The sequence below is a fragment of the Lepeophtheirus salmonis genome, chromosome 1 (assembly GCF_016086655.4).
Source record: "Lepeophtheirus salmonis chromosome 1, UVic_Lsal_1.4, whole genome shotgun sequence".
Classification (NCBI taxonomy): Eukaryota; Metazoa; Arthropoda; class Copepoda; order Siphonostomatoida; family Caligidae; genus Lepeophtheirus; species Lepeophtheirus salmonis.
Window position 1 is genome coordinate 16,498,952 of NC_052131.2, and position 27,553 is coordinate 16,526,504.

The window sequence follows — 27,553 nt, forward strand, 5'->3', positions numbered from 1 at the left end:
GGACCTATGAGCCAAAGAAAAAATAACTGCTCTCCAAGCTTTGCAGCTACACCGCCCAGGCCAAAAGGAAGTATGTATTAGAGTAGCATGGATAGTATACCAGGGACAAAAAGATTGTTGAGTTGCACATGAAGTGGGACAAGGCTACACAGAAGCTGTTCAACGTCATCTCTTCCAACAAAAACATGGATGACATCATTATCCCTGACCTGGTGATGGCCTTGGTCTCTGCAAGCATCCCCCTGCCCAAGATCGACAACAAGGAGTACTAAGACAATCATCAAGAACCACCACCGTGACTAGGAAAATGGAGAAAAAGTATGGAGATCGTTTTCAAATCAAGGAGCAGCTGAAGGTCAAGATCTTGCTCGTGTCCATTGATGAAACGAAAGACAGTCTGGGTAGGCCAATTTGTGTAGTTCTGACCGGGCGATTGGATGATACTTGATTAAAATGATGAACCTGGGCAACATTAACAACCGTACCGTGTAGCAGTTCGTCAACTCTTCTCAAAGCATTTGTGAGCAGCACTCAATTGAGTGCTGATCAAGATTCCTGAGTGAGAGCGGGAGACGTTCATTGTTTTGAATTACTATCGAGAGCGCCCTCACCATTTCCGAAGAGCGATAAAATCACTGATAATTTCTATAAATTTGTATTGTTTTTTCCGTTTTTACCTCATATGAGATAACAACTAAAAATTAGCGAGTTGAAGAATAACGTATTAAAGATTGCAGGAAAAGAAGACTGAAGTTATGTCTCGAGATAAGCTAGAATCTTGTTTTTCTATGGTGTATCTTTGCCTCTCTGCTGTCTTTAGTTAACGAGTTTGCCTCTCATGCAGCTGGCCACTCTAAGAAGACTCGGACATCAGTTCCCTCAAAGACACTACCATCTCCTTCGTGGTTGGAGATTACGTTGGATGATAAATCTTTCTTTTTTGTAAAAGAATTTTCCCAACTGAAATACGATTTTCTTATATTTTTATGTAGTAAATTCACATAAGATCTCAAAATCTTTCACAAGCATAAGTTCAAAAGCTCGAGAATTCTATATTTAATCTCAAACTAATTATCAGGCTTAACTGGATGATAGTGCACGAAACCTCGTCATCACATGTCCCCTTAAACAGTGGTTCCCAAACTTTGTGTGTACCCAAGGCACACCAAAAGACAAATAAACATTTCTTGACAGACCTATTTTAATGAAACGAATTAATTGGATTATTATAAGTTATTGCAAATAATGTATGGTTGTCACAAATAGTACGTCACAGTTGAACTTGTCTCAATACACCTTGTTTGGGAACCACTACCCATTAACACATAAAATTATCTGATTTGCATGTGGTCAATTTAATATTTTTTATTAAAAGTAATTTGAATATTTGGCAGAATTGCCGTTAGATACCATCAAATACAAATTTTACTTTCTGATTTACACAGTGATGTCCTCAGCTACCGTTGAGAGAGTATTTTCTGAATAATAATGACAGTTACTTATTAAAAACTATCATAACACCGTCAACTAAAAATAAAATGTTTTCTAGCATGTTCCTAAATTCATTCTAAACCGATTTGTCGTCGTAATAAGAATCCCTGATCCTTTCTAAGGGTCCGAGTGTGTCTTACTTCCACATAAGTCTCTTTTACACATGAACGATAAGTATATATTTGTAGTTCACGATATAACACAAAAGTATTTGGTGTATTTTGTTGTCAGCTGACCATGTTTCTGTTTCTTTTATCCTAATCTGTGTTCTAAACATTGATTGGCTTTATTATAACTAGCTCTTGTTAAGCTGTGAACAATGAACACTAATTCTATGTTTGGAAGAATTGGCTAAGTACCAATAGATTTTGAGGGGGGGCAATTTATATTCATTTTCATACTTTCTCCTAGTATATGTATAAAATATACATGTTCATATAGTCAAGTAAAGGGGCCTGGTCCCTGATCACGTAGCTACACTTATGCTTGGCAGAGGTTTTTTACTCCAGTCTGGACTCGGAATTAATTGTTCTGTGCCTTTGATCGAATGATAGCCAATCATGATCATTTATATTGAATGCAAATAACTCCCCCGGATTATGATGCTATAGAGCTAAAATGGATGCCATTAAATTTCATGTCATGCTAAAATTCTTAATTGGTGCAATTTTTCCAAATCAGATTCCAAATCAAACCCGGATTCATTCCGAAAAAAATCAACATATTTAAGAGATTTGCTAAATCGCCAAAAACTAATTATGTGGTGACTAATCATCCACAGCTTCAAATTAAAATATTTTGTTACTTCATTTTTGCATCAATTTGTATAAAATAATTATCCCTCTAAATCTTCTCCATGAAAAATCATTTAAAGAGAAACAAAAAAATGAGCAAATCACGGGGCATTAAAATACCAAAGTTCGGTATATTCTGTGTATGGACAATAGGGGCGTCACCCATCCGTAGGACTGGGCATACGTATGAGTGCGACGAGAGGTCGGGAGTAAAACATATGGTACCATTTATTAAAGTTTCTTTTTAAAAATCCCTTGCCTATGATGTTGTGGTTTTGGAGGATATAATATGACGTGTTTTTGTTTAGGGATATTTTAAATATCACTAAAAGAGAGTTAATATTTGAATAGTTGAAATACTTGATTTACTTCGTGAAACTTATGAAAATATGGGTCTACCAATATTGAGATATCCTTAATTCCTTCCCTTTAAGTCATAAATATGATATATTAAACGAAGAAAAATCAAAAACTAATTATTATCACTTTGCCTGTGATTACTAGTAAATTTATAAATTAAAATATCATACCGTACATTTGTGATAGTATGCTAAATAATGCAAATACAGCTCCCTTTATTATTCTGTTTTAATCAGTTCTATTACTTACAGTCCTAAGGACCAACGATCTTAAGTAAAGGTACCAATTACTGATAGGACCATTACCAAGGATTGATAGGACCGGTCCTATCACTGGACTTGGCCAAATAAATAAGGACTGGCACAATACTATTTATACTCGACGATTTCCATTATTCTATCCACATTTTCGACGATTGGCCTTCCATAGCATCCTTGTATCCGAAATACCGGAACGGAATCGACGAAACCACAATACCGCACAATATGCTTTTACAATAACAGGGCCATAAACACTATTCATATTTTACGCCGCGTGGCTTGCGTTTTTGCCTTGTTCGAATAAAAACAGCAAAATATGGCAACTATTTTTTTTTTTGCAGGTGTCCATCTTTGACGACCACTAAGACAACCCTGAGTCAAACAATGGCAAAACTGTCTGTAAATTTTTTTTAGTACAAAATATTATCTTTCTTACACCATCTAGTGTAAACCGATCGCGCTTATGCAACATGAGATACACATTACTGGAGACATCTATTGTAAAAACCCAATTTATTGTTATAATCACAATTACATTTTGAGAAAAATCATTCAGGCTTGCTTTTATGTCAAACTTTTTATGAAAAATATTGAAAATTACTCAAGTATACTATGTATATAATGTATTGATTTATGTTTTTACTTAAGTATGTAGAAGGGAAGGTAGAAGAACTAGAAGCGGTGGTGGTGCACTTTCATCAACTAGAGAGCTTTAATGAGCTGTTACCATGGAAATTCGATACATATAGGCAAAATAAAGGACTAAGACAGTGCATATAACCGTCAGACATACTAATGTAGTATGTACAAATATATTAATGAAGGATAAGCTCCAATAATATACGTTATCACATGTAGATGAGTTCCTATTATGTTATATATATTTTTTTGCAATTCATGGAAGCCGGATGGTGTATCTACATGGGATATGTAAATATAAAATACATAATATAATTATCTAGTGATTGAGAAGGAGAATAGAATCTTAATATCAGTTACAACACACACCTTTTGTTTTCAATAAAAAGGTATTTAACAATATTTAGTTTGTAGTAGGAGTGGCTTGATAAGGACAAAGGAGTAATCCATGTCTTGCCATACATACATAGATACAAGTTACCTTTTACATAATTACTAAATTCCTGAACAAGATCCTTCTTTTTTAAGATGAGACAAACAACATTCAAGTCTTGTTGGATTTTATACAAATAGAAATAATTTAGTCATACCTATATAGTACTTGGAGTCAGTCATGCTTAGATAAGTAAAAAAAAAAAATACACGCAAAGGGTTCTTCATAACATTATTTTATGAATTTACAGATTTTTATAGATTGTAGAGGAAACAGTAATTATCATAATTGAAAATAATAAATGCTTCAAAAACGCTGAAAATGAACGTGGTAATCATGACAATTGGAAGAATTTTTTAGAGAAAAACTATCATGCCGTTTCATTAAAAACACCACTCCGTATCTAGAAATGATATAGGTAGGAATTACTCCTATATCGATCTTCAATTCTACTCCGAGTCCAATAAGGACTCACACTTATAAAACCCACAAAAAATCCTCAGTGTTACTCTTTGTCTTTGACACACTAGTGATTATTTATACTTTTATGTTTTCTCTTCAAGAATAAGGATACCAACTGTATTAAAATTTTAAAAAAAGATTATTATTATTTTAACCACTAAAAAAAAGCAGGATCCTCTTCCATGATCATATTATTTTCATCTATGGACTAATGTTTAAATCAACTCAATTATGCAGGTTACTAATTCCATAACTTACTTTCATTATCCGTGTCGGAGTATTAGTCTTAATTCAAACAGAGATGATAATTGAAGTTGTTAACTTGAATACTTAAAACAAGATTTGGACACTAACATCATTGACTTGAAATTAAGAAATACTGACAATAGGCAATAATATATATAGATCCAAGAAATCATTATATTCGAGATATAGGTAGATGCTAGGTATAATACAATCCCTTGACAAACGAGTTTGTTTCTGGACGGAGCTCGTAAGTTAAAGCAATTTATTCAATAAGAGATAACTGTAATGATTGCACTTGAAAATGTTCTCACGCCCCATTTCCAACTCTGGTTGAGCTCAAATTCAGCTCGTATCTTAAATAGCTCTTATATTGGTACACTTACATCGCAAGATATTACTAATCAAGTACAATCTTCTCAAAATAGTATTCAATATAAATTTACCTAAGGCGTAATGTTAAGCCATTTTTTCATAGCGAGAACACATGTTCAATGCTGTGGCAGGAAATGAAGCTAACCGTAAAGCATTTCTTATTACTTTGACTAGGGTTTCTAATGAATAGACATGACCTTATAAAATAAGTGGTTATCTTATCAAAAGGTACGAAGTATATTGATCGTGACTGCAACTTGTCTCTATTCACTAAAGCGTTAACTGAGGTCTCAGTTTAAACGGCCTCGCAAATTAGTAATTTTTATACTCTCAATCCAAAGCTTTTTTTGATAAATACATTTCCCATGGCAATTATCCAAGAAGCGAAAATATGAATGACCTACACAAAGATCCTTCGAGGTAAGAAATTCAACTCTCAAATTGAAAATAAATACAAATGTATTTGAGGCCCACAATATTTGTGTTGTGTTGGTCCTTATTTAAGACTCCTCAAGACTGCAGCCCATCCAGTTCAGTCTAAGTCAGTCCTAAAACTTAAAAAACCACAGAGATAAAGTACATTGAGAGATGAGTGATGACTGATGATACTGGGCAATAGTATGGGAAATTCTTTGACGTCGCGATAGCATACGAGAGAAAAAGATAGTTGACCAAAAGAATCGAAAACATAGTACTTCCCGCTATTAGCTCCATCATCAAAAAATATTAGTTTTAAGAAATATAATTAGGCCTTTGAATCTATTAATCATAATGTATTTGATTAATCTCCGGAATTAAACCATATATTCACACTAATTAAATATATTTCAAAATGTTCTACAGGTATTAAAATGTATCATTTAGGAAAACTTGAACGTGAAAGGATTAAAGGGATCAAAGTTTGGAGCGTCCTCACGAATCTTATTCAATTTTAGAATCTATAATAATTCATTCTTAAAATGAATTACTGTCCGAATAATCTCACAAATGTATCATTAATATTTTGAAATGCTAAATAAAATTATATTGAAATTTAAAAATTGGAATGAAATATTAATCTTGTTCATAAAATAAACTGTTAAAACATACTTTATTAACCTATTGACATTTTATTAGTATTTTATTTTTTTAAATAAACATATTTCAAGTGCATTTTATATTTTTAACATTTTTGGTCAACTATTTTTTTCTTTCTTGACGCCGTCAACTACTTCTTTTCATCATCAGTCATCACTCAATGTATTTTATCACTATGATGAAATACGGCGTAACCACGCTAACACAAAAATAGCCTATGTATTTTTCTGTCTGCTGTCTATTCCTTCCTCTGACTTTATACATCATGGCTATTTCATAATTTATTCTTTTTGAAAAGTAAACGAAGTAATAAGTTTTAATACTTATGTTCTGTTTCTAAAATGACATGAATACAATTTCTTGCTCATCCCTTATCGTATATACACCACATATATATTGGCCATTTTTTTATTTCGATGAAGAATTTTGGCTATATAATAGAGATACAAATGTATGTTTATCAATGTTTTTTTTAATAAAATATTATAATACAGTATCGAATAAAATATTATGTAAGAATTCAATATTAAGAAATACATCTACGTAATTCATTTTAAAAATAATATAGCAATAATATGACAATGATAGTCTGGAAGTAGTTAAGAAATAAAAGCAGGTGGTATGAACCAATTTTAATAGAAATAAAAAGTTAGACCATCATGTAATGGGCTGGTTAGAACTTTCAATCTGATGTATTGTACCGACTTCTGGGTAAGACAGGCAGATTTTGACAAAACGTGCAACCACTTAAAGTCTATAGGATCACTATCACTAGAATTTTCAATTTAATGTATCGTACCTTACGCTGGGGAAAAAAGACAGATTTTGAAAAAACACACAACCACTCATCTACTATGACGTCAATATTAAAAGCGTGGTGGAAGTCAAACATCAGTCGTACACGAATTATGATATAACCTTGTATTTCTACTAACCTTGGTGTGAACGACATATTCAGCTAACTACCAGATGATTTTGGGCCTTTTCTTCTTGGATGAAAGGTTTTCACCTTGTAGTTACCATAAACGACCGATAAGGCCGATCCTAGGACATAAATTTTTGGATCATACTGCATTCTCTTTAGACCGATCCTAAACTAGTTCTAGTACTGACAATTCGAAGGACTGACGGTCTTAAAGGTTCAGTCCTAAGTTTGAACTGAGCTAAGTTTAATAGAAATACAAAGTTAGACCATCTTGTAATCGGGCTTGGTAAAATTTTGTACTGACTTCTGGACAAGAAAACAGATTTTGACGAAACGCGCAACTAATCATCTACTATGACGTCAATATTAACAGCGTGGTGGAAATCAAATATCAGTCGTTCCACGCGTTATGGACAGTACAACCTTGTATTTCTATTGTCCTTGGACTGAACCAAATAAATAAGGATTGATACATAGTGTCAGCCCTTATTTAGGACTGAAGACTACAGTTCCGTCCGGTCTATTCCTGAATATCAGTCCTAAAAGACCCGAAGGACCGACCCTAGGTCAGGACTGAACCGAATAAATAAGTACTGACCCAACACTACTCCTAGGTATTGCAATTGATTGTATAAATAAGTAGAACAGATCATGGGTGAAAAAAGAATATATTTAAAAATATACAGGGACAAAAAAAATAATATATGACGTAATAAATAAGCTTCCATACAATGGATTTTTCTAGATCATACAAAATTATTGTACACAGTCTCTGACACGGAATAAATTCTTTCCATCATTTCCAAAGAAAAAAAATATTCAATAGATTTATAAATATTATTATTAAACTTAGTTAATTTCGAATGATATGGAAGTAGTTTCTTTAAGGGAATACAAAATGACAAACACTTTAAGTGTTTGAAAGTATTTATCAGTTGTGGAGGGAACGGATTACAAAGGTATAATGCGATGAAACATAACTCAAATGCATAGAAGGCCAAATATATAAAATTCACAAGAAATATATATCATAATTATATATAAATGAAAATATACATTAATTTTCATAGAGATGAAGCACAACCGTTCTTCATCAAAGGCAAAAAGACTAGACATTGGTCTCAAATGCATTCACTATCCACTATTTCAATTATTATTTAGTTAACGAGAACCAATCTCCAGTAACAGTACAAAAAAAAGGATAAAAACTAGAATTTTGTAAATACGTTATTGCTTAAAGCAGGGTATTTGCAGTTTGCTCAAGCAAATGATCTTCTATGGCTCTTTTTTAACTCATCTTCCAGGAATTGGATTGTTCTATCTCGCGTAACGATTTGATTCTTCAAAAACTCGACCTCTTGCTTCAAATCAAATATATTTTTCGTATATCCGACTCTGAACCATGTAGCTGGTTATTAAGATAAATACCATGGTAGCTAGGGTCAAACATGGACTTTAATTCCTTTACAGTTGTTGAGCCTGAAATGGGTGCAGTTTTGTAGATTTGATCGAAAATATCCTCTGTGGGAGTGGTAGGGGTTAAGGGACTATTTGGTATGCTTGCTGTCCATTTCTTTTGAACATCTTGGAATTTGGTGCCCAGGTTGCGTGATGTTTTTGCTAATTTGGAGGAGGATCCAGTATCAATGGTTAATAACTAAAGAAGTAAAAAAATAAATTGAGGTTCTGTCGTTACAAAGTTATTTGTATATTTATTATTTTTTCATCATTTAAGAGACATTCAATCATTTGGGAATTGATAAACATAGGGAAATGAAATAAATAAATAATACAGTACAATATTCATATCTATTTTTCAGAAAATGAAAATAAAGTCCTAAATTCAAAATACGTGATTTTACTAAAATATTTATGTATATTTTCTTATTCGAAAAATTGTAAATGACTGTACTGTTGACTAGAATTCTTCAATCATCACAAACATACCACCTTTTTATTATAGGTCTCTGCGCCCAGAGGTCTATGATCCATTTGAGGACTTGGTCGAATTTCAGTCCGATTGTTCAAGGGACGATAGTCTGGCTTTGTTTCTTCAGACAAAAACATAAATTTTTTATCATTATTTTTCTCAGACACGGCAATGACGTTTTCATTTGGCTTGTAGACTACGGGTTTGTATGTACGGACTTTTGTACCTGACTTCATAGACATTAAAATAGGATGACCATTCTTCCCGCTCAACCACTCCTCGGCTAAAAATCATATAGGTGGTAAAAAGAAAAATACGTTTTTCATATATTTTCAGGTATCCTTGATTCAAAGATATCTTACCACTTAATGATGGAGCAGGTGCAGTCGTTTCGGGATAAATGTCATCTTGAAACATCTCTGACTTTCGGGGTACAATCATTGAAATGGGCTCAATCACATCTTTGGTAGCATGAAGCTTGTAAAAACGAAATATCTCACATTGTGAAGTGTCACAACCTCTCTTGGGTACTGTTCCGAATGCTCTTTGAGGTGCTCCAGATATGAATTGAGATAAGAAACAAATCCAGGGTGGTTCATCTATAATTTCGTAATACCGTACTATCCCATCTCCTTTCCCAGCAATATAAACCATACGAGTGTCATGATCATAGAAGGGAAACAGGACTCCTAGCAAAATGAAGGGAGTTATTAAGATATTTAAGCCATGCATTTTATTAGTATCACAAATGTGTAACGAACCGGAGGATGAATCAATGTTCTCAGACTTTTGAGGTTGTGATAAGTCGTTTTGAGACCAGATTGCATATTGACGATCAGATGACTTTGAGAATCCTGTAGTTAATAACCGACCTGTATCCCCCAAATACACAACCTATAAAATAAACAAACATAGTTTACATTCTTAAAGATACTCCTACGATGAAGCTTGAGATCAAGGATATTGGGAATGTTTTTTTGTAAATATCCTAATACAATATGAGAGGTTGAGAAAAAGAAGCCAAAAAAAAAAACACAACACAATTATTAGCAATTGCGTCATCCATAAGACAAAATGCAAATCCCTTTCGTTCTTAAGGTATAAGTGTAATGTACATAAAAATTTATCTTACATTTCAAGTCAAGTCCTTCTAAACGCTTCTTTATTGGCACAATAACATTAGATATATTTATGTTATGCTGCTGAAAAATAGTATTGCTTCATTGCATTATATTACATAAATACCTGAAGGTATAAGAAAATGAATGCTTATGTAAGTAGGACACTGCTGAAATCCAATCAAAAGCCTTGAAATCCGTTTTTGATATTAGTAATAATAGTTCGCATTATTATTGTTATATGTAATAATTGTTTTCGCCATAGCAATTTAATTTCCTCAAAAAACACATCCTCTCACTACATTGCATGCAAAAAAACAGCTATGTTTTGCATCAATTTAATAACTTAAGCCCATCAAAAAACATGTATTTATATTAAATGATGAACATACTTTACTAGTTTTGCTCCCCGTATGACTATCTCCAATTCTTAGAACTTCTGTAGAGCGGGGATCGATAATACGAAGTTTTTTATCCTTGCATGTTGTGGCTAAAAGAGACCCATTCCTAGATGAAAAAAAAGTTAATAAAATCCCCCCCATTTTCATTCGTTAATTTATACAATACCTGTTAAAAGACATGGAATAAATGTTGTCTGTATGACAATTGATACTATTCACTACCATTCCCTTTGCAATATTCCAAATCAATATGACATGATCAAATCCAGCACTTAAAAGAATATTCTCAGCCGTGGGATGCCACTCTAACAGTAAAACTCTTCTTCTAGAAAAGGAGTAAGGCAGAGTTTGTATGAATAGCTCGAAATATAAAAACTCGCTTATTAATAAATTCAAAAGCTATATAATACACAATATATATGTATAAATTGTATATTATATAAGATTGTATGAATAGACGTCAATTCATTATTCATTCATTCTTACGTATGGCCTTGAAGCTCAATCAGATGATCTCTTAGTTCTTCCACTAGTCCTCCATCAGGAATGTACCACAATTTGACAGTGCAATCCTCTGAACTCGAAGCAATAATGTTGTCATTAAAAGGATTCCATTTGATATCCAAAACGGGTCTTTTGTGCCCACTCACTTTAGAAGCAGTATGACTCTGTCTTCCTGTACGGTCCAACGGAATCACCAAAAAGCTTCCTCCACCCCCAACCTCCACAACAACAGCAAGGAACTTTGGATTGACGGCACAGTAATTGGAGTCATGGGCATTACGTGTGATTTTGATGTTTTCGTAAGTGAGAGCCTTTTTGGCTGGTGAGCCATAGACATGTCGGAATTTTGAACTTCGTATGCCTGGGAATTTCATTTTTCTTTCTGGTCTTTGGCACTTACTAGTATCCAGCATTCCTTGATCGACGAAAAGGATGCGTTATCCTGTCGGAAGGAATAAAAAAGGAAATGTGAGAAGTCGTGGTTGTAGCCAGGAGAGAGAGTAGTGAAAATATTTAGTAGTGTCTACTCTCTACCACGGGCATATTGTGAATGCCTATTTCTTGACGTTTCTCATGGAAACAATTCCGCAATATTTGAATATATATATATATATGAACGAGATGAAGGAGAGAACTCTATGCAATACCAATTTATGTATACGCATAAAAAGAGTAATCGAGAGAGAGGGAGAGTAAAGGAAAAGCCTGGATACTTTAAGGCCCTTTCTAAAAAGAGAGTATCAAAGAGAAATACCACAATAGTAGTTAAAATTTAAAGGATTTTGGGTATTGAAGAAGGTTGGAGGGAAAAAAAGTATGGAAATGTCCCACCTCTATTTAACTTTTCTCTCCTCTTATAATTATATAAACATATATCTAAATATTAGGAGTAATAACTCTTGAAAAAGTAACCAAAGGAGTCATTAATAATAGCGGAGTACTCAGAGTTTCATATTATAAGTTATTTGGAATAAGAGAAGCTAAAATACAACTCACATAGAATTCATAGTCCTGGTTTTCCAATAAGGGTTAGAAGTGTACATATTAAGATATTTTTTGTACAGCATATAATAGAGGGACCAACCAGATTCGTTGTAGGTAGGATTTAAGACAATATTATCTCAATTGCAAAATCAATCCTTTTTAGTCTACAATATACATCATATACCGACGTTAAGTATAGACAGACTTAACATATACATGTACACCTAACATATAAATAAATTCAATAACACACCTGCAAAAATAGAAGTAAAAAAACCTTTTTGCAAATAATATGTTTATTTACACAACACGTGGATATAATGAGTTAAATGTATGTATAATGTATATCATTTGAATCAGATTAATAGAAACCTACAAGGTTCATAAGAACCGGAAAGGATAAGGAGAAATGAAAAGCAGGATCATTCAAAATCCTGTATATTGTATGTACTTTAACTTCCGACAAACTTGAACTTGTAATCATTTAAGCCGGGCTAAGGTTGATATTAATTATATTGATTCCATGCAGATGTTTATTTTATTTGACGTCATATTTGTGCAATTTCTGTTGGCATATCCATGCCATCAAGAGTTATGATGAGGAACACCGCAAGATAATTATAATATAATGAAAATGACACGAAGTTGAAGGAAGGGAAGGGGAGAGGGGTCACCCCTACTTTATGAAGAGTTTGAAGACACTCTTCCTCCTAAAGCATTGACGCATGTTATCCAACACACGAATAAAGGGGAAAGAGACCGGATGTAAAATATGGAGCGGAGAAACTCTCTAACAAATGCCATCTGCTAAATATTAAGAATTCTAATCATTGTCATAATCTGGAAATGGGCTTGAGGGATCGTGACGTAACAGTCTTTAAGAAGGGATCTTTTATATTTCATTTTCTACAACTAACTACAAAATAGCAGCAGGCGTCAGTCAAGTACTTGGCTAAGTCTCTCATATACAGGGATTTCAATATTCATTCATTGGGGGAAAACATTTAAATTCTTATTTTTCTTACCTATGCACAACAACGAGAAATGAAAGAGCTCTCTTATGAAACTACATCAACATGGATCACATTCCATAGTGAAGTTGCAAGTAGAGTAGAGTAGTTAGAGACCAAATGTGTGTTTTGAAGGTGTAGTACTATTAATATTATGTATTTAAAGAAGTTTTCGACAGAAAGGAGAGCAGTAGGAGAGGAAATAAAGAGACTGAGCAACAACACAAGTAACGTGAGAAGGGAACAACTCCTCGATAAGTGACACAATCACAAGCCCTGACACAACAGGACGAGAACTTGAAGCTAACTATTGAACAAATAAGACTACATATATTTCATACTATGTTTTTTTTTTCTTCTTCTCTTCTACTCCTTTACTACTGTAAATTGGACGATGATAGGCGAAATAGCCTAGTACATATTATTCAGAGATCAGAGAGGGTTGTAGAGGCGGAGGCGCGCCGGTGACATGTGCGGAGTTATAGGCTGGGAAGTCCTTATTTCCTCCCTTCATGATGAGCATAATTAGTGATTAGTACTCAGTCATGAGACAAGATGGTGGGGATATAATTATCTTCTTTTCATCTGCAATCCTTTTTTAATATTACTTAGTTAGAGTATCTTGGATCATCATAATCATCCATTCATATCTACGACTGTCCACGACTCCTACACTCAACATAAACGTTCTATGCTCACTAAAAGCTAACTAAATAACTGTTCTCATATTTCAATCCCATGTTTTTATATTATTATAATATGTATTATGAATTATGATATCGAATGCGGAATGATAGATAAACGGCACCGTCTCAGTTTTCTTCTGTTCCATGTTTCTTCTTCTTGTTAATATGGTCAATGATGAATTCTTTATTATTTCATCAATTAATCGTGAAAATAAAGAATGAAATCATACTTATTTTCTCGTAAGCAATCTAACTTAACTTCACTGTTGCTTCTTTTTAGTCTCATTATACTTGAAATAATGTTATAAAGTATTTTTGAAGCGATATACAATGACAACAAAGATAGAAAACGAAGATTTTTTTAATTATCATTCCGCTATAAATTACTTGCAATTATTTTCTGTACCTTCTACAAACATAATAATATAAAATATTATGTTCAGTACATAGATAAAAATATAAAACATGCTTCTTCATTATTATAGAGTAATGTTCCATGCTTTAAGGTGCTTTATTATTGATGAAGATAATACTTGTTATTATTATTATTTTTTTTTTTTTTGTTCAAGATAATAAGTAGTCATGCTATAATTTGTAATTTATATTACTATGCCAAGTCACAATTCAGCTACTGGACTCCACAAATACCCTCTTTCTTGTTGCACCCAAGTATGAAAAGAGATTATAAATAACATGTGCTGTAGGATACTGTTAATAATATTAATATATTAAGCAAAGGGCCTTGAGTCCTTCTCTTCATCCACTAGCTCATGTTTCTTAGACTTATGATGATTCCAGATGATTAGGTGTCCTACATATATTATATCCTTGAATTTAAGAAGATTAGAAAAAACGGGGGATCATCGGAGAAGGGAGTTGGACTTATGTAATATAAGGACACTGGGTTAATAAAAACAGGTGTAAGATACTATCTTAGAGCCCGGCATTACCGCACAAAAACAATACTGTGCATTGTCTTTTATTGTCAGTTGTCGATTTTTCTTATTATTTTCCTCTTGTCAGTGTTTTAACGTTGATTGGTTGAATTCGAATTCGCTCATGTTAAGCCTTGAACAATATTCAAGAAATATTGAATAGTAACTCCATAGTAAGGAATAATTGGCGTTCTACCAAGTACCAACTGATTTTGGGTACGTTTTATTGATTTTTATTTGCAAATTTTTACCTTTTGTCACACTTTTAAGATTTCATTTTTCAAATTTGGCAATTCTAAAAAAAATATGTCAAAATTGTAGAAAATCCTAGTCATGGCAATGTCTATCAGACTATCGAGTTCAGTCAAGTGACATTTATTAATACAATTTTATATCTATAATTACTAAGATTCATCGTTAGTAGTTAGATAATGCAAGGAATACTTTATACATGAAACGCACACTTTTCCAATTTTTTTTTTTTTTGACCAACTAATGGCTATATTTTATTATGATTAGAATAGTTATAAAGTGAAAGAAATAATTGAATTAGTTTATTAAAACTACAATGATTACATAATGAATTACTTAAAAAATTAAAATATGTTTTTGGTGGATCTATTTATTTTAGGTTATCTGACTAATTTTTAATAAATAAAGTTACATTGAAAATACGATTGTTTTCATTCTTTCTATCATTTCATACTTATTTTATTAATAGAGAAATAGCCTTAAGAGGGTGAATGTGCGTTTCAAGTACTTACACAAAGTCTAACAGATCAATCCGGACAAAGTTTGACTTCATCAATATTATGAACGAGAGTAACATAGTCTAAGTATAAGGCCTTTATTTAACAAAATAAGCATAGAAATAACATTTTCTTCGATTCGGCCTCCCTCAGCCACTACCAAGCGTCAATGATATACCTGTAGTTGGTACAGGGATTAATGACGTGACCAATATCCACTTTTTTTGCCCTCATGCATGATAATGGCCGTCATGGAGGGTGGGACATGACTAGGGAGGAAAATTGTGTGTATTTTGGGAATGTTAAAAAAAAAAAGAAACCAAAAATCAAAATGGTAACAATGGCAATTTGCCTAATGTTTAGAAGGGGAGAAGCTTAACTATCATGGCATTTCATTAGATATGCTATATCCGTTTGACGAGGGAGGAGAAGGAGATGACTCCGATGTGGATCTTTAATTCTACTCAGAGTCAAATAAGGACTTACAATTATAACTCCTCAACAAATCCTCAGAGTTCCTTATGAGCACACAAAAATGTTCGACAAAGTTGACAACTCAGGAGTTAAATAATAAAAAGAAAATTTATTCTTCAGATTACCAATTCCAAAACAACGGGAGAGCTAAAAAATGCACCGGATTTTCATAACTAGATACAACATAGGCTCTTACTCTATCTAGACATCAAAGTCAAAGGAGTTCATGCCAGCAGAGCTAGGATGCTCACAGAGTGGTTCTCAGTCAGCTTCGACATGGGCTTTGTTAGATTTGCCTCAAATTGAACTCTTTGGGCCAACCAGGAATGTTAAGGGCCTCTTTTTGAGGCTTTGGAGGCCTCTTGGTGACGAAGTCCAACTCATTCAACGGCTTTAGAACAGCATAGATACTCGTTCTGGGGTACTTGATTGAGATTATTGTAGCCCTAGTGTCGTTTCCTGCGGAAGTTCATTCAGTAATAATAGGCCTTTGCGTCGCTTCTACTGTTGTTGTTGATATTTTTGCAGAAAAATCGGAACCTTATCCTTGCTAAGACTATTAACCTATCATACATGGCCGTTAACTCGACTGTAATACCCGCGTTATTTATCTAGGTGAAGTCAAAATTTATATTTATATGTTCGACTCTGTAGAGTATATATTCCTTGGATTATGTCTTGTCGTAGAATATATTATGTTATGTATAAATCAGGTTTATTTTTATTTCAAATAATAATGAAGCATTAGGTGAGGGATTGTTATTTGAGTACTTCAACAAATCGAAATGATTGAACTGTAATACAAATAATATGAAACTGAGTTTTCTGTTATTAATGAATATGTACATAAATCATTCTTTTTTATTATCGATAAGGTCAAAGTTTTATGCAGTAAATTTCAAAAGTTCAATGAATCTATAAATAATAATGATCTCATCTCCTCCTGGGAGTAACCCCTTTTTTAAATACCTCAATCCATTTCAATTAAAACTGTTGTTGAGTGATGAAAAAGTTTGGTAGAAATATAATTCTTGAAAAAATTTGTAGAATATTCAATAATATTTTGATTAGATACAACTTTTATGTAATTTAAAACTCACATCAGTCGTCATCGTGAGATATTTAAAAATATAGATCTACTTCTCCTCATACTTAATTTGGAAAATAACTTTTGAAAAAAGATGGAATTTTCTAAGACAGGGATTCTCAACATGCGACATTCAAGTGAGTTTCATACCGCCTGAAAATTATTTAACAACAATAATCAAATTAGAATTAAAAAAAACAACAATTCAATTTCTAGAAGTAGTAAATAACTACTTTTTTGTATGTTTCGTTTGATTTAAATCGGAAGGGGGGTGTTACAAATACTATTACTTCTTGACAAAATGTGATGAAGACAAAGCGACATTAACACTGCATCCAAATGACAAAATATATTCGATAGTAGGGATTGTTGGTATGCCCTAAGTTTTGTATTAATATGCATATTAGCAGTAATACCCAGCATTGCCCAGAGTCTTTCTTAATGTTAGGGTGTAACTCCCCAAAAATCCTCAATTTTACTCCCTTTTTCATGAATACACTCACACCTAGCTACTCAATACATAGCGTTTCTTTCTTCAAGGATGAAACATTAATAATAGCAGTTTGAGAAAAAAAAAATAAGACGTGATGCGCCAACAAGTAATTTAGTCTCTATAGCGCTCACTGTCTGTACTTTACCCAAACACATTTGTTGCTAAACCTCATGTAAAGTCACATTCATAGATGAAATTAATATAGCCGTCTGTAAGTAAAAATTAAATAACCCAAACATTGGCATTGACAATTAGAACAATGTTTGGGAGGAGATCAATTTTGAGATCATTTAATTATCTGAGAGGAGCTATGAGGTAAATTAAACACAAACCCCATTTGGAATAATACGGAAAGTATTACAACCATGTCGATCCTCAATTCTATTCTGAGTACAACAATAACTGATGCTCACATAAGACTACAACAAATCCTCAGAGTTACTTTTCGTCTTTCAATCATTAGTGATTACTGAATTCGTATATGTTGTTTCTTTAAGAATAATACTTACATCTATTCAGGGAGCAACTATAAAAAAACTGCTCCCTCTTCCATTATGTATAATAATATTTTCATTCATGTTCACATTTATTAATTTCTATTTTATAAATGTCTTCACTCTTCTTTTCTTTTTCTTAATGAGCTCGCTATTAAAAATGAGTTTGCCTCCGACGAACAGACTTTGTTTTAATTATATAAAGTGGTTTTTGGCTGAGCTCATTGTTAACAAATTAGTCCTCAAATCATACTCTTGTCTACGATCAAGTATCAATGCAGTCCTAAAATGCACTAAAAAAAACTTTAAAAAAAGAACAGATACAAATATACAGACAATCTTTGCTTTATAATTATAAATAAGTGTACGTAAAAAATGGTGATATTGAAATATGAACAAAATGTATTTAAGTATATGAAGTTATTAGAGCATAAAACCAAATCTAATTGACTTATGTCCTTAGTATTTATTATTCGTAAATTCAAAAGGAATGTATGAAGTTATAAAAAAATAATAAATTTGGTTTATTTATTTCTTAACAATGGCCTAATTAATCGAATAGTAACATGATATTTTTCCACAATCTCAAAATGGAACAATAAAATGATATATTATATCATTTCACAATGAAAGAAATATAATTGTATGTAGTGTTGTGTTGATCCATATTTATTTGGTGGAGTCCGGTCTTAAGACTGGTCCGATCTGCATACCTCAGAGTTATTAGGCGTCAACTAACAGGCATACTTTCGTATAACAATATAAAAGACTAGCAAAGGTTTCCCCGGTGTTGCTCAGGACAAGGAGGGAGAGGGAAATCATTTTGAAAATGGTCAAATTAATTGAGAAAATTAAAAAATTATTCGGGAAATACTTCTATATACTACATTTACTGACAATTATATTATGTATATACTATCACACTATATCAATCCGGTTAAGTTACATAATCTACAAAGTCTCATCATTGCAAATCCCCCCCCCATTTATACTTTTATTATTGCCTATTGTAACCTTAGCCGTATTATATGAATATAAAAGAAATAATGTGTTATAACATACCAACATATATGCATCTAAAGAATTGTCTAGATGAAAAGTCCATTTTTTATTTACTTCAAAAAATTCCCAAATCGAAATTCGCAAAGACAAATGCGAAAAAAAACCTAATTTGCACTAATTTTTTCAAAATAAATAGTTAATAGTATTTATTTGAATTGTAAAAGAAACACGAACCTAGCAATATTTTTTTCGTACTTGCAAAAACAAAAAAGTTATGAAAAATAATGTTGTCGAAAAAATAACACTCGATAACTGGTTCATTTTTACAAATATTGCAAAAATTTAAATAATAGAATGTTCCGGAAATTGAAAATACTGTACAGATGTTACGACGGCTTTTTTTTTGCGCAAAAAGCATCGTCTTGTGGCATTTTTTCTTAAAAAACTGAAAATTGACGTTTGGTGGAAAAATGGAAAAAAAGAGAGAAGAAATTGAAAATTATTCAGAAAATGACAAATATTTCAGAAATACATGGATTTTTATTTTGCAAATTTATATGCAAACGAATCTCCAGACAAATTTCAACAAACTTTATTTCATTGACTAATATCATATTCCATTGGAAGTTCATTTTTTTGCATCTGAAATAAATAAAATTAAAATTTTCACTGATTTGTTTTTTAGCCCATAATTTTTTTGCTTTTGAATAAATTTAGAAAACGTAGATATTCGTATATTTGTTTTCAAAATACCAATCAATTATTAAAAAATAACTCAACCCCTTATTTAGTCTCCTTGAGCTGCAAAAAAACCCGGTTTTTTGGGTATAGCATAAACCCCCCTTATATGACCTCTCCAAAAATCGACACCCCCGTTATAGCTTGTCCAAGCTCAAAAGAGGTACCAATGCAAAAGTTAAGCCTCCAAGGTTCAATGGTGTGGGAACGAAAAAAGGAGAGCAGCTTAGCTGTTATGACGTTTCATAAGACCAGCTATAAGCAACTGTAACGAAGGATGAGGGGAGAAAGAAATAAGTAAAAACATAATCCAAAAATGATCTTATATCGATAATCAATTCCACTCTGAGTCCAACAAAGACTTAAGAATTTAACTCCAAAACAAATCCTCAACCAATGTCCGTCTTTTATGTTTAATCCGGTTTCGTATATATCAATGATAGCTTGTATGTTGTAGAAAAGGAAGCTCACTTCTCTAGAATCTATATAAATAAAGCAAAGTTTGTCTGTATGTTAGAATGAAAAAACTACCGTTTTGGATCCAAGAAATAACAACCTAAATATATTAATGAAATCTGGGAGGCGTTTTGCATGTAGCATCGAGCGTGTATATATGATGCACTGTGTTTAGCGTTCCCTAATTCAATAAGATTTTAATTCTTAATATATTGAAGAAAAAAAAAAGAAATATATAACGCAGATATAATCGAATTCATTGTAAATATAGAATCAGTGAAATATGTTATACTGGGAATCATTTCTAAACTATCCATTTTCTTTTTTGCTGTAAGTAAAGTCAAAATTTGCACTTACAAACAAATAACATTACAGACTGTGGATTCCAAATAGGCTCACAAACGAACCAAGGTCTTAATTTGACGGATGTACCTTGAGCAAAGCACGTATATAGTTAGTTAATATGGAAAATGTCTTCTCACAAATAATAAGTTCAGCTAAATTCTATAAGGAAATCCAAATTTGCTTTAGCCAGTAGTTGGTACTCATTCATAACAGAAATCCAGAATTCGTCAAGTTTTTTAGAGTCAAAATCTGTTTGTTGTACTCTGTCACATGAAAGCTTGCTAAGCCCAACTTACATGACCCAGATGATTAGCTTTGGCAGTAAAGGGGGCGTATCCAGTTATGTTTTTGTGGAGCACTTTCCTCAGGAATATACTTTTTTAAATGATCCAGAAGATACTTATAAAAAATATGTATATAAATCATTATTTAAGTTTTGATGCCTCTCAAAGTAATGTAAATTTAAAATATATTCTTCATTTTTGGAAATCATTTTACGACACCTCAATTGTGTCCCACGACCACGCTTTGCGAACCACTGCCCTAATGAATATCATATTCATATTTTTGAAATAAGAAATAACAATGTAGCTATATAATTCAAATCTTGCAGGCGTTATGCATGTAATTGTATATACTTTGTAGTTGAATAAATACATACTTTTAACAGGTTCTAATCATCATAATAGGGATTTTTTTTTCTGTCTTCAAGGAACAAAAGGATTTAAAATTGGCAGAATTTCAAATGTCTCTTACATGTAATTGAGACGATGTATGATCCATTAAACCATTAATAAAGAGGCCTCTCCTTTAATCTTTGAGTTGTTTTTTCCCTACCATGATTGAGTTCCAAGTATGTCTTCAATATCTCGAAAATTACTTATGGTTGAATTAGTGATCTTTTCATTGTAATTGCATCACATAAAGAGCTTCACATTTAAGTTGAACCGGGAAATTACTGCTCAATTATAATTATCCTAAACTAGTGTGCATGAGTGTTTATGTATTCTATCACAAATACCTATTTATGTATACTCAATTTTGAAATTTAAAATACAGAAATTGATAACCCCTTCAAAAATAATAAATAATGTATTTTAAAGGGGGGACCATTATATAATTTGGACGTCATCATGGGCGTACAAAGGATTTTTTCCAGGGGTTGGTGGAGGGCAATGACCCCTATGATTCCGGTACTACTGGTTGGTAGTAAACCAATTCTTCTAATATGGAATTACTAGCAAATGGTTACCCGCCGTTGCTCGGACCAAGTAGCAGAGAGCGGAAAATCACATTTACAATGGTCAATACAATTTTTTTAATGTTTAGAACCCTTCGCTGCAGGCAAGCGTTAGGGTATTATATAATCATTAAAATATAACGGCTGCATGTTATGTGAAATGTATTTTTATGAATTTTCTAAAAATGAATGAAAAAATTTGTCTAGATTAGAAGTCCGTATTTTATTTTTACCAAATCGAAATTCGTAAAGAAATTTGCAAAAACTTTTTTGCACTGTTTTGCAAAAAAAAGTAGTAAAATCATTTATTAGTATTGTAATGTGGTACACAATCTTAACGATATTTTTTTAATACATGCAAAAAAAAAGTTATAAAGAATAATTTTGTCGAAAAAAAACCCTTGATAACTAGTTAACTTTTTGCATGTATTGCAAAAATTATTAAATAAAATGTTTAAAAAATTGTAAATACAATATTAAATATTAATTCTAAAATTTTATGTAAAAAATGCATGGTTTTAGAGCATTTCTTTCCTTGAAAATTGACGTTGCATGTAAAAAAGAGGGGAAAAAATGTATAATTATTAAGAAAATAAAAGATATTTCAGTTAAACATCAATTTTGATTTGTCAAATTTAACCCCAACCGAATCTACAGACAAATTTCTACAAACTTTATTTTCATCTTCTTACATTTTTTGCACCAAAAAAAAAAAAATGATAGTTAAATTTTCAAGGATTTCTTATTTTGCGCATGACTTTTTTGATTTTGGATAAATATAGCAAACGATGTTATTGGTATAGTTATTGTTTTTTTACAAAACCAGTAACTTTTTATTTTATAATTCAACTGCCCATCCAGTCTCCTTGATCTCTGTTGTGTCTTGACAAGGTTGAGGAGACACAAACTATTTAAAGGGGGAGAGATCCACGACGACCGAGAGAAGTGAGGAGAAGGAAAGGTGTGAAGGAATAAAACAACGGTTTGTTTATAAGAACATCTGTATTCTTATTAGTACAAAAACCTACTCTGATAAATACATAAAATAACAAGACTATTTACACTTAAAACGAGGTAAAAGAATGTACTTTACATATATATATATATACAAGAAAATAAGAGAAGAGAACAAGGGGGAAGGAATCACGAATACATTACAATCTCTAAAAAATATTTTTTGTGTTTTGGGTATAGAATATAATTATATTCTCCCCCCTCTCAGCTACCCCTAAAAAAATCAAATTTAAGCACGTTGAATCGACGCTAATAATAAAGATAAAGGGAAAGCAAGCAGATATGGATAGTTGAAAACAAAAAACTGACTAATTTTGTATCTAATTGAGGTAACGCCGTACTCAGAATTTAAACAAAAACACACGCACGTCTTAATAAGATAAAACAATTCTTCACTATTTGAAAACTTCTTATTCATAAAATGACCAGCCCATTGACTTCGAGGGGATGTGGACAGTATTTTTTTATTGGTCCTTATTTAGGACCGAGGACCGCACTCCAGTCCCCTTTTTTTATCCTGAAAGAAGGTAAAATCAATCACTCGTGATGTCATTGAAGTTGTTTTAACTTTTTTTTAATTACTTTGTTAAATTAGGTTAGTGAAAAATAAATTTCGTATTTCTGCCTTTTTTAAACAAACTATATCTTGTTTATTATTGGGAACATCGAATCATACGATAAAACGTTGAAAAGTTATAAGTGTATACTGAAAACGCTTAGTAAGCACTATTGCGGTAGGACCATTCAATCGTGAATTATCGTGCGTCGAGTATAGGGGCTGAAAAGAAGAGCACACATGAAAGTTCAATTAGGTTCTGAATATGAATGAATCTATTTAGGAAAGGATATTCACTACTCAGGAATGACAAGTGCTAAGGGGAAAAATCCTTCTTTATACTACCAATTACAAATTAACATACCAGCTAAAAAACACACCGGATTTACATAATTGATTATGTGTAAAGAGTACATATGTGTAAAGAAAAAACTAAGTTAACTAAGAAAAGGAAAAACGGTTAATGGATGTGCTCTTTCTTCTTTTTTGTTCATTTATATCTTTCGGTCAGTATGAATATATGTAAACGAGCCACCGGGTGCACTGAACATAGTTTTCTCTGATGTAAACCATATAAATATTTCAGATATAACAAATAAAAATGTAGTTGTATTGATGAAATATTCCATTTCATCAAAGAAAAATTGCATTCTGGTAAACACCTAATTACTCCAAACAATGCTGGGTACTACTTCTAGTTATTGAAGTCGTGAGTGTGTTAACATCTTCCTCTAAAAGAAAAATTATCCCCTATCTTTGGTGTAAATTGATTTGAAAATAAATCATAAAATAAATATATATGAAATTAAATACAATTATAATATTTTCACTCCACTAATGTTATCTTAAATGTAGAAAGGTTCTTCTCTTTATACGAGTGATTCATTTTCTATTCCTAAAATCATTAACAATGGTCTTGATTCAGCAATCCATATGCCTCGCTCCAGCCTTCTCCTCACGATCTTACAAAAAAATCATTGTTGTAATATCTCAGAAATTCTTCTACCTCATTTGTAGCAAGTCTGCTTGAGACTTAGCTTACATGTTTCTTATATGACATATATGCCTTAACTACACCACTCGTTATCGTGTTGGTAAAGGAGTTGCGAAGGCAAGGAATTCACAACAAAATGAACCATCTCAAACAAAAAAAAAGCTTATTTATCATTGAGTAAGTATTCAAAATAGTTTGCCTAAATATGTATATTAAGATTTAGGTCCCTCTTTAAAATTAGTATTCTTTTCCCATATCATATTGTGTGTGGAGTATGCAAGGTTAACGTTATTCCGGGGAATCATCATGACGAGGGATGATGTAAAGATTCAGGGAGATAAAATCGATATCCTTCTCTCTTCTTCCTCTTTTAAATCCCCCTCTCTTCTTCTTCTCTTTTTTTGCTTCCTTCTCTCGATTTCATAATCCCTCCCTTTCTTATCGCTTCAGAGCACAAGTCTTTCATAATTCATATTGTATGGCAGGGAGGCTCTCTCCTTCTTCCTCTTCTTTCTCGTTGTTCCTCTTCTTCTCCAGTGTTCCCTAGTTGAATCTTCACCAATCTCACCCTTAACATCATTTTCTTGGGAGATGGTACTTCAATCCGCCTGGAGACGACAACTGAATTAGCATCCATGCCTCTAGAACTATGTGGAACTCAAGGAATCCAATGCTCATGGATAATGATGGAGATGATGTTGCGTTTTTATCTGCGTCCGGTAAATGAGATTTTTTTTGCCCCTTGACCAAAATTTATACTCATTTAGCATTTTAAATTTAGTTTGCACTGATAAAGTGTAGTACTTATATTTATTTTGATTCTAGGGTAGGTGGAAAAGACAAAAGCCTCTTTATCAATTTTTATTTCACTTATTTTGAAATTATATTACTTTAATCATAGTGTGCAATAAAGAATATAATTAATGAAAATTGAGGGCGTTATTCGTGTTTCATGCTTATATATTTCAAAGTAAACTAAAGAAGGTTTTTTCATATCTTCAAAGAAAATTTTGATATTCATTTTATATAAGTATGTTTAAAATTAAAATAAAGTATTTATATTTTTCCATAGTTAGATTTTCATTAAGATTTCCTAAAGATTAATAGGATCAGTTTCATTAGCTATAACTTTATTTTCTATGGAGCCTTGAAATGATACAGCTCAATGTGCATGTTGCAATTAAGACATGTTATTGGTTAGGCATAAGTATCACTTAACGACACTCTGAATCATATCATGCCAGCAAATTTATATTAGTTTGAATAAAACTATTTGCAAAATTTCTACTCAAATTAAATCCTTATCGATTTCCTAATACTTTTCCAATACTGTCACTTAAACACCTTTATTAAGCTCGTTCTAGGAAGAAAATTAATTAAGTAGGTTGTTGATTGATTAATTAATGGGTTAACCGAATATCAAACTGTGTTTCTACGTGCTGTTTCTTTTGTGATTTCATTAGAAAACTCTACAATGCATCAATAATGCGTTTGTACACATATACACTTTTTGAATTGACATCATATTATTGGGACTAAACTCTAATTTAATACTAAGTAATAACTCAGTTTAATACGTATAATTTATATTTGAACGCTAATTCTAAATATACAATTAGTCGTTTTCTTGTATCTTAATAACAGTTTTGTCATTAGAAAAGGAAAAACGGTTGATGCTATCGTTCTTTTTTTGTTCATTCTATAATAGATCATTAACATCTTATTCTGGACGATGAACTAAAGCCTACTTTCGGTGTTTTAAATCCATAATAATATATATTTTTTATTGTAATTTTACAATATTTTATCTCCCCATATGTTATTTTAAATATGTCAAGTTCTCTTCTTTATAGAAGTAATCCATTTTCTGCTTCAAAATTCATAAAATATGCAGTTGATGTTAACAGGGATTTCAATTCAGGAATACCATAAGTCTCGATTTCGTCTTCTCCTCACACTCTTTGAAATGCCTATCCCCACATATAAACACTAAACAGTAATGCTAATCGGTTGCATTTGTCAGCTTCCCTGTTTTTTGGAGTTGATAATATGGAGAGTGAATTTTCTTTGCATAAGTTATTATAATTATTGTTTAATCCTGATGAATCAACTTCCTTTTCTGCAAAGATACATTTGTGTATGCTAATAAGAGACGTAGAGTAACCTCAAGGATTTGTAGCAGAGTTATAATTGTAAGTACTTGTTGGAATCCGACATCGACGTCGAGGATCGACATCGGAGTAGTTCTTCCCTATGTCCTTGTGTATTTCCTTCTTCCCCTCCTCTCTTGCCACAGCTGATTGTAGCTGTTCTAATGAAACGTCATGCCAACTAAGCTACTTTCCTTCAGAACTTTCTTTAAATTGCAAGGTTTAGCATATTGATTTTCAGTTTCTTTTTTAACATGTTTGAAATACTACCAATAAGCATCAAATAGGTGATGCACAAAAAATCCTCACATGTTACACTTTCATCAGTTATATCTTAAATTTAATTTTTAGTAGTTAGCTTTTCCAAGGAAAGAGAGAATAAACAAATCAATAGATTTAAAAAAAAATCTTAAATCGACCATAACTTATGAACCTATTGAGGTACAGAGCTGTAATTGGTGTATTTATGCGGGTTTACTAAAGATACTTATTATACCTAAAAATCAAATTTAGGAAAAATGACCATAGGCGGAGTTTTGCACTCTACAGAGTGCCCATTTAGCTATTCATAATCGAGGGAACACACATCAATCACTACTTATTAACATATGAATCCATGAATCAGAATCGCTTTCAAGCTTAACACGTTCACTATTTAAATTTGATGAACTAGCTCAGTGAATAATCTATACGTGGGACAAACGTCTTTTTTTTTTTTTTTTGAGCAACTAAGAGGGATTTTTAAATGTGAATAGTTGGAAAATGAATTTAAACAATCTTGTATTAAATGTCCTTAGGAATTACAATATTTGATTTGGGTTGATATATATATTATCATATACCCGCAAAGGGTTACCCGACATTGCTCGGGCCAAGGAGTGGAAATCATATTTACTATAATCAATATTTTTTTCTTCTTAATGTTTAGAACCCTTCGGTGTGGGTGAGCATTATAATAATTGGGGCGCCTGTCTCTATAAATATATATGTATTATTATAAATTTTTAAAAAAATGTGTGAAAAATAGTTTAAAAACATACCAACATATACGCATAAAAAAAATTGTCTAGATGACAAGTTCATCTTTTATATATGTAAAAAAATTGCCAAATCGAAATTCACGAAGAAAATTGT

The 27,553-nt window shown here is 32.1% G+C and overlaps 2 protein-coding genes across 6 annotated transcripts in view; one reads left to right on the forward strand and one right to left on the reverse strand.

The window, feature by feature from the left end:
- Positions 1–27,553, forward strand: part of LOC121118906 (endoplasmic reticulum aminopeptidase 1) — a 67,960-nt gene that overhangs the window by 21,995 nt on the left and 18,412 nt on the right. The gene's annotated exons all lie outside the window — the stretch shown is intronic.
- On the reverse strand, positions 7,711–13,706 carry LOC121118957 (coronin-2B). 4 transcript variants are annotated; one of them, XM_040713582.2, is made up of 8 exons: positions 13,022–13,706; positions 10,995–11,454; positions 10,675–10,833; positions 10,500–10,614; positions 9,751–9,883; positions 9,352–9,678; positions 9,010–9,272; positions 7,711–8,716 (listed from the first exon to the last, which is right to left on the reverse strand). In XM_040713582.2, exons 2-8 carry the CDS (start codon positions 11,423–11,425, stop codon positions 8,423–8,425), a joined length of 1,722 nt encoding a protein of 573 aa, XP_040569516.1. In that variant the 5' UTR covers positions 11,426–11,454; positions 13,022–13,706; the 3' UTR covers positions 7,711–8,422. The 4 variants fall into 4 exon arrangements, with proteins under 4 accessions (XP_040569516.1, XP_040569502.1, XP_071744539.1 ...); XM_040713568.2 differs by having other exon boundaries at positions 9,007–9,272; positions 13,022–13,405; XM_071888438.1 differs by having other exon boundaries at positions 12,009–13,219.

Coding starts and splice junctions, on each gene's coding strand:
- LOC121118957 (XM_040713568.2), bottom strand. CDS start 11,425: ATGCTGGATACTAGTAAGTGCCAAAGACCAGAAAGAAAAATGAAATTC. Junction 9,273..9,351: donor ACCTGCTCCATCATTAAGTG/GTAAGATATCTT, acceptor TATGATTTTTAG/CCGAGGAGTGGTTGAGCGGG. Junction 8,717..9,006: donor AGACCTATAATAAAAAGGTG/GTATGTTTGTGA, acceptor TTACTTCTTTAG/TTATTAACCATTGATACTGG.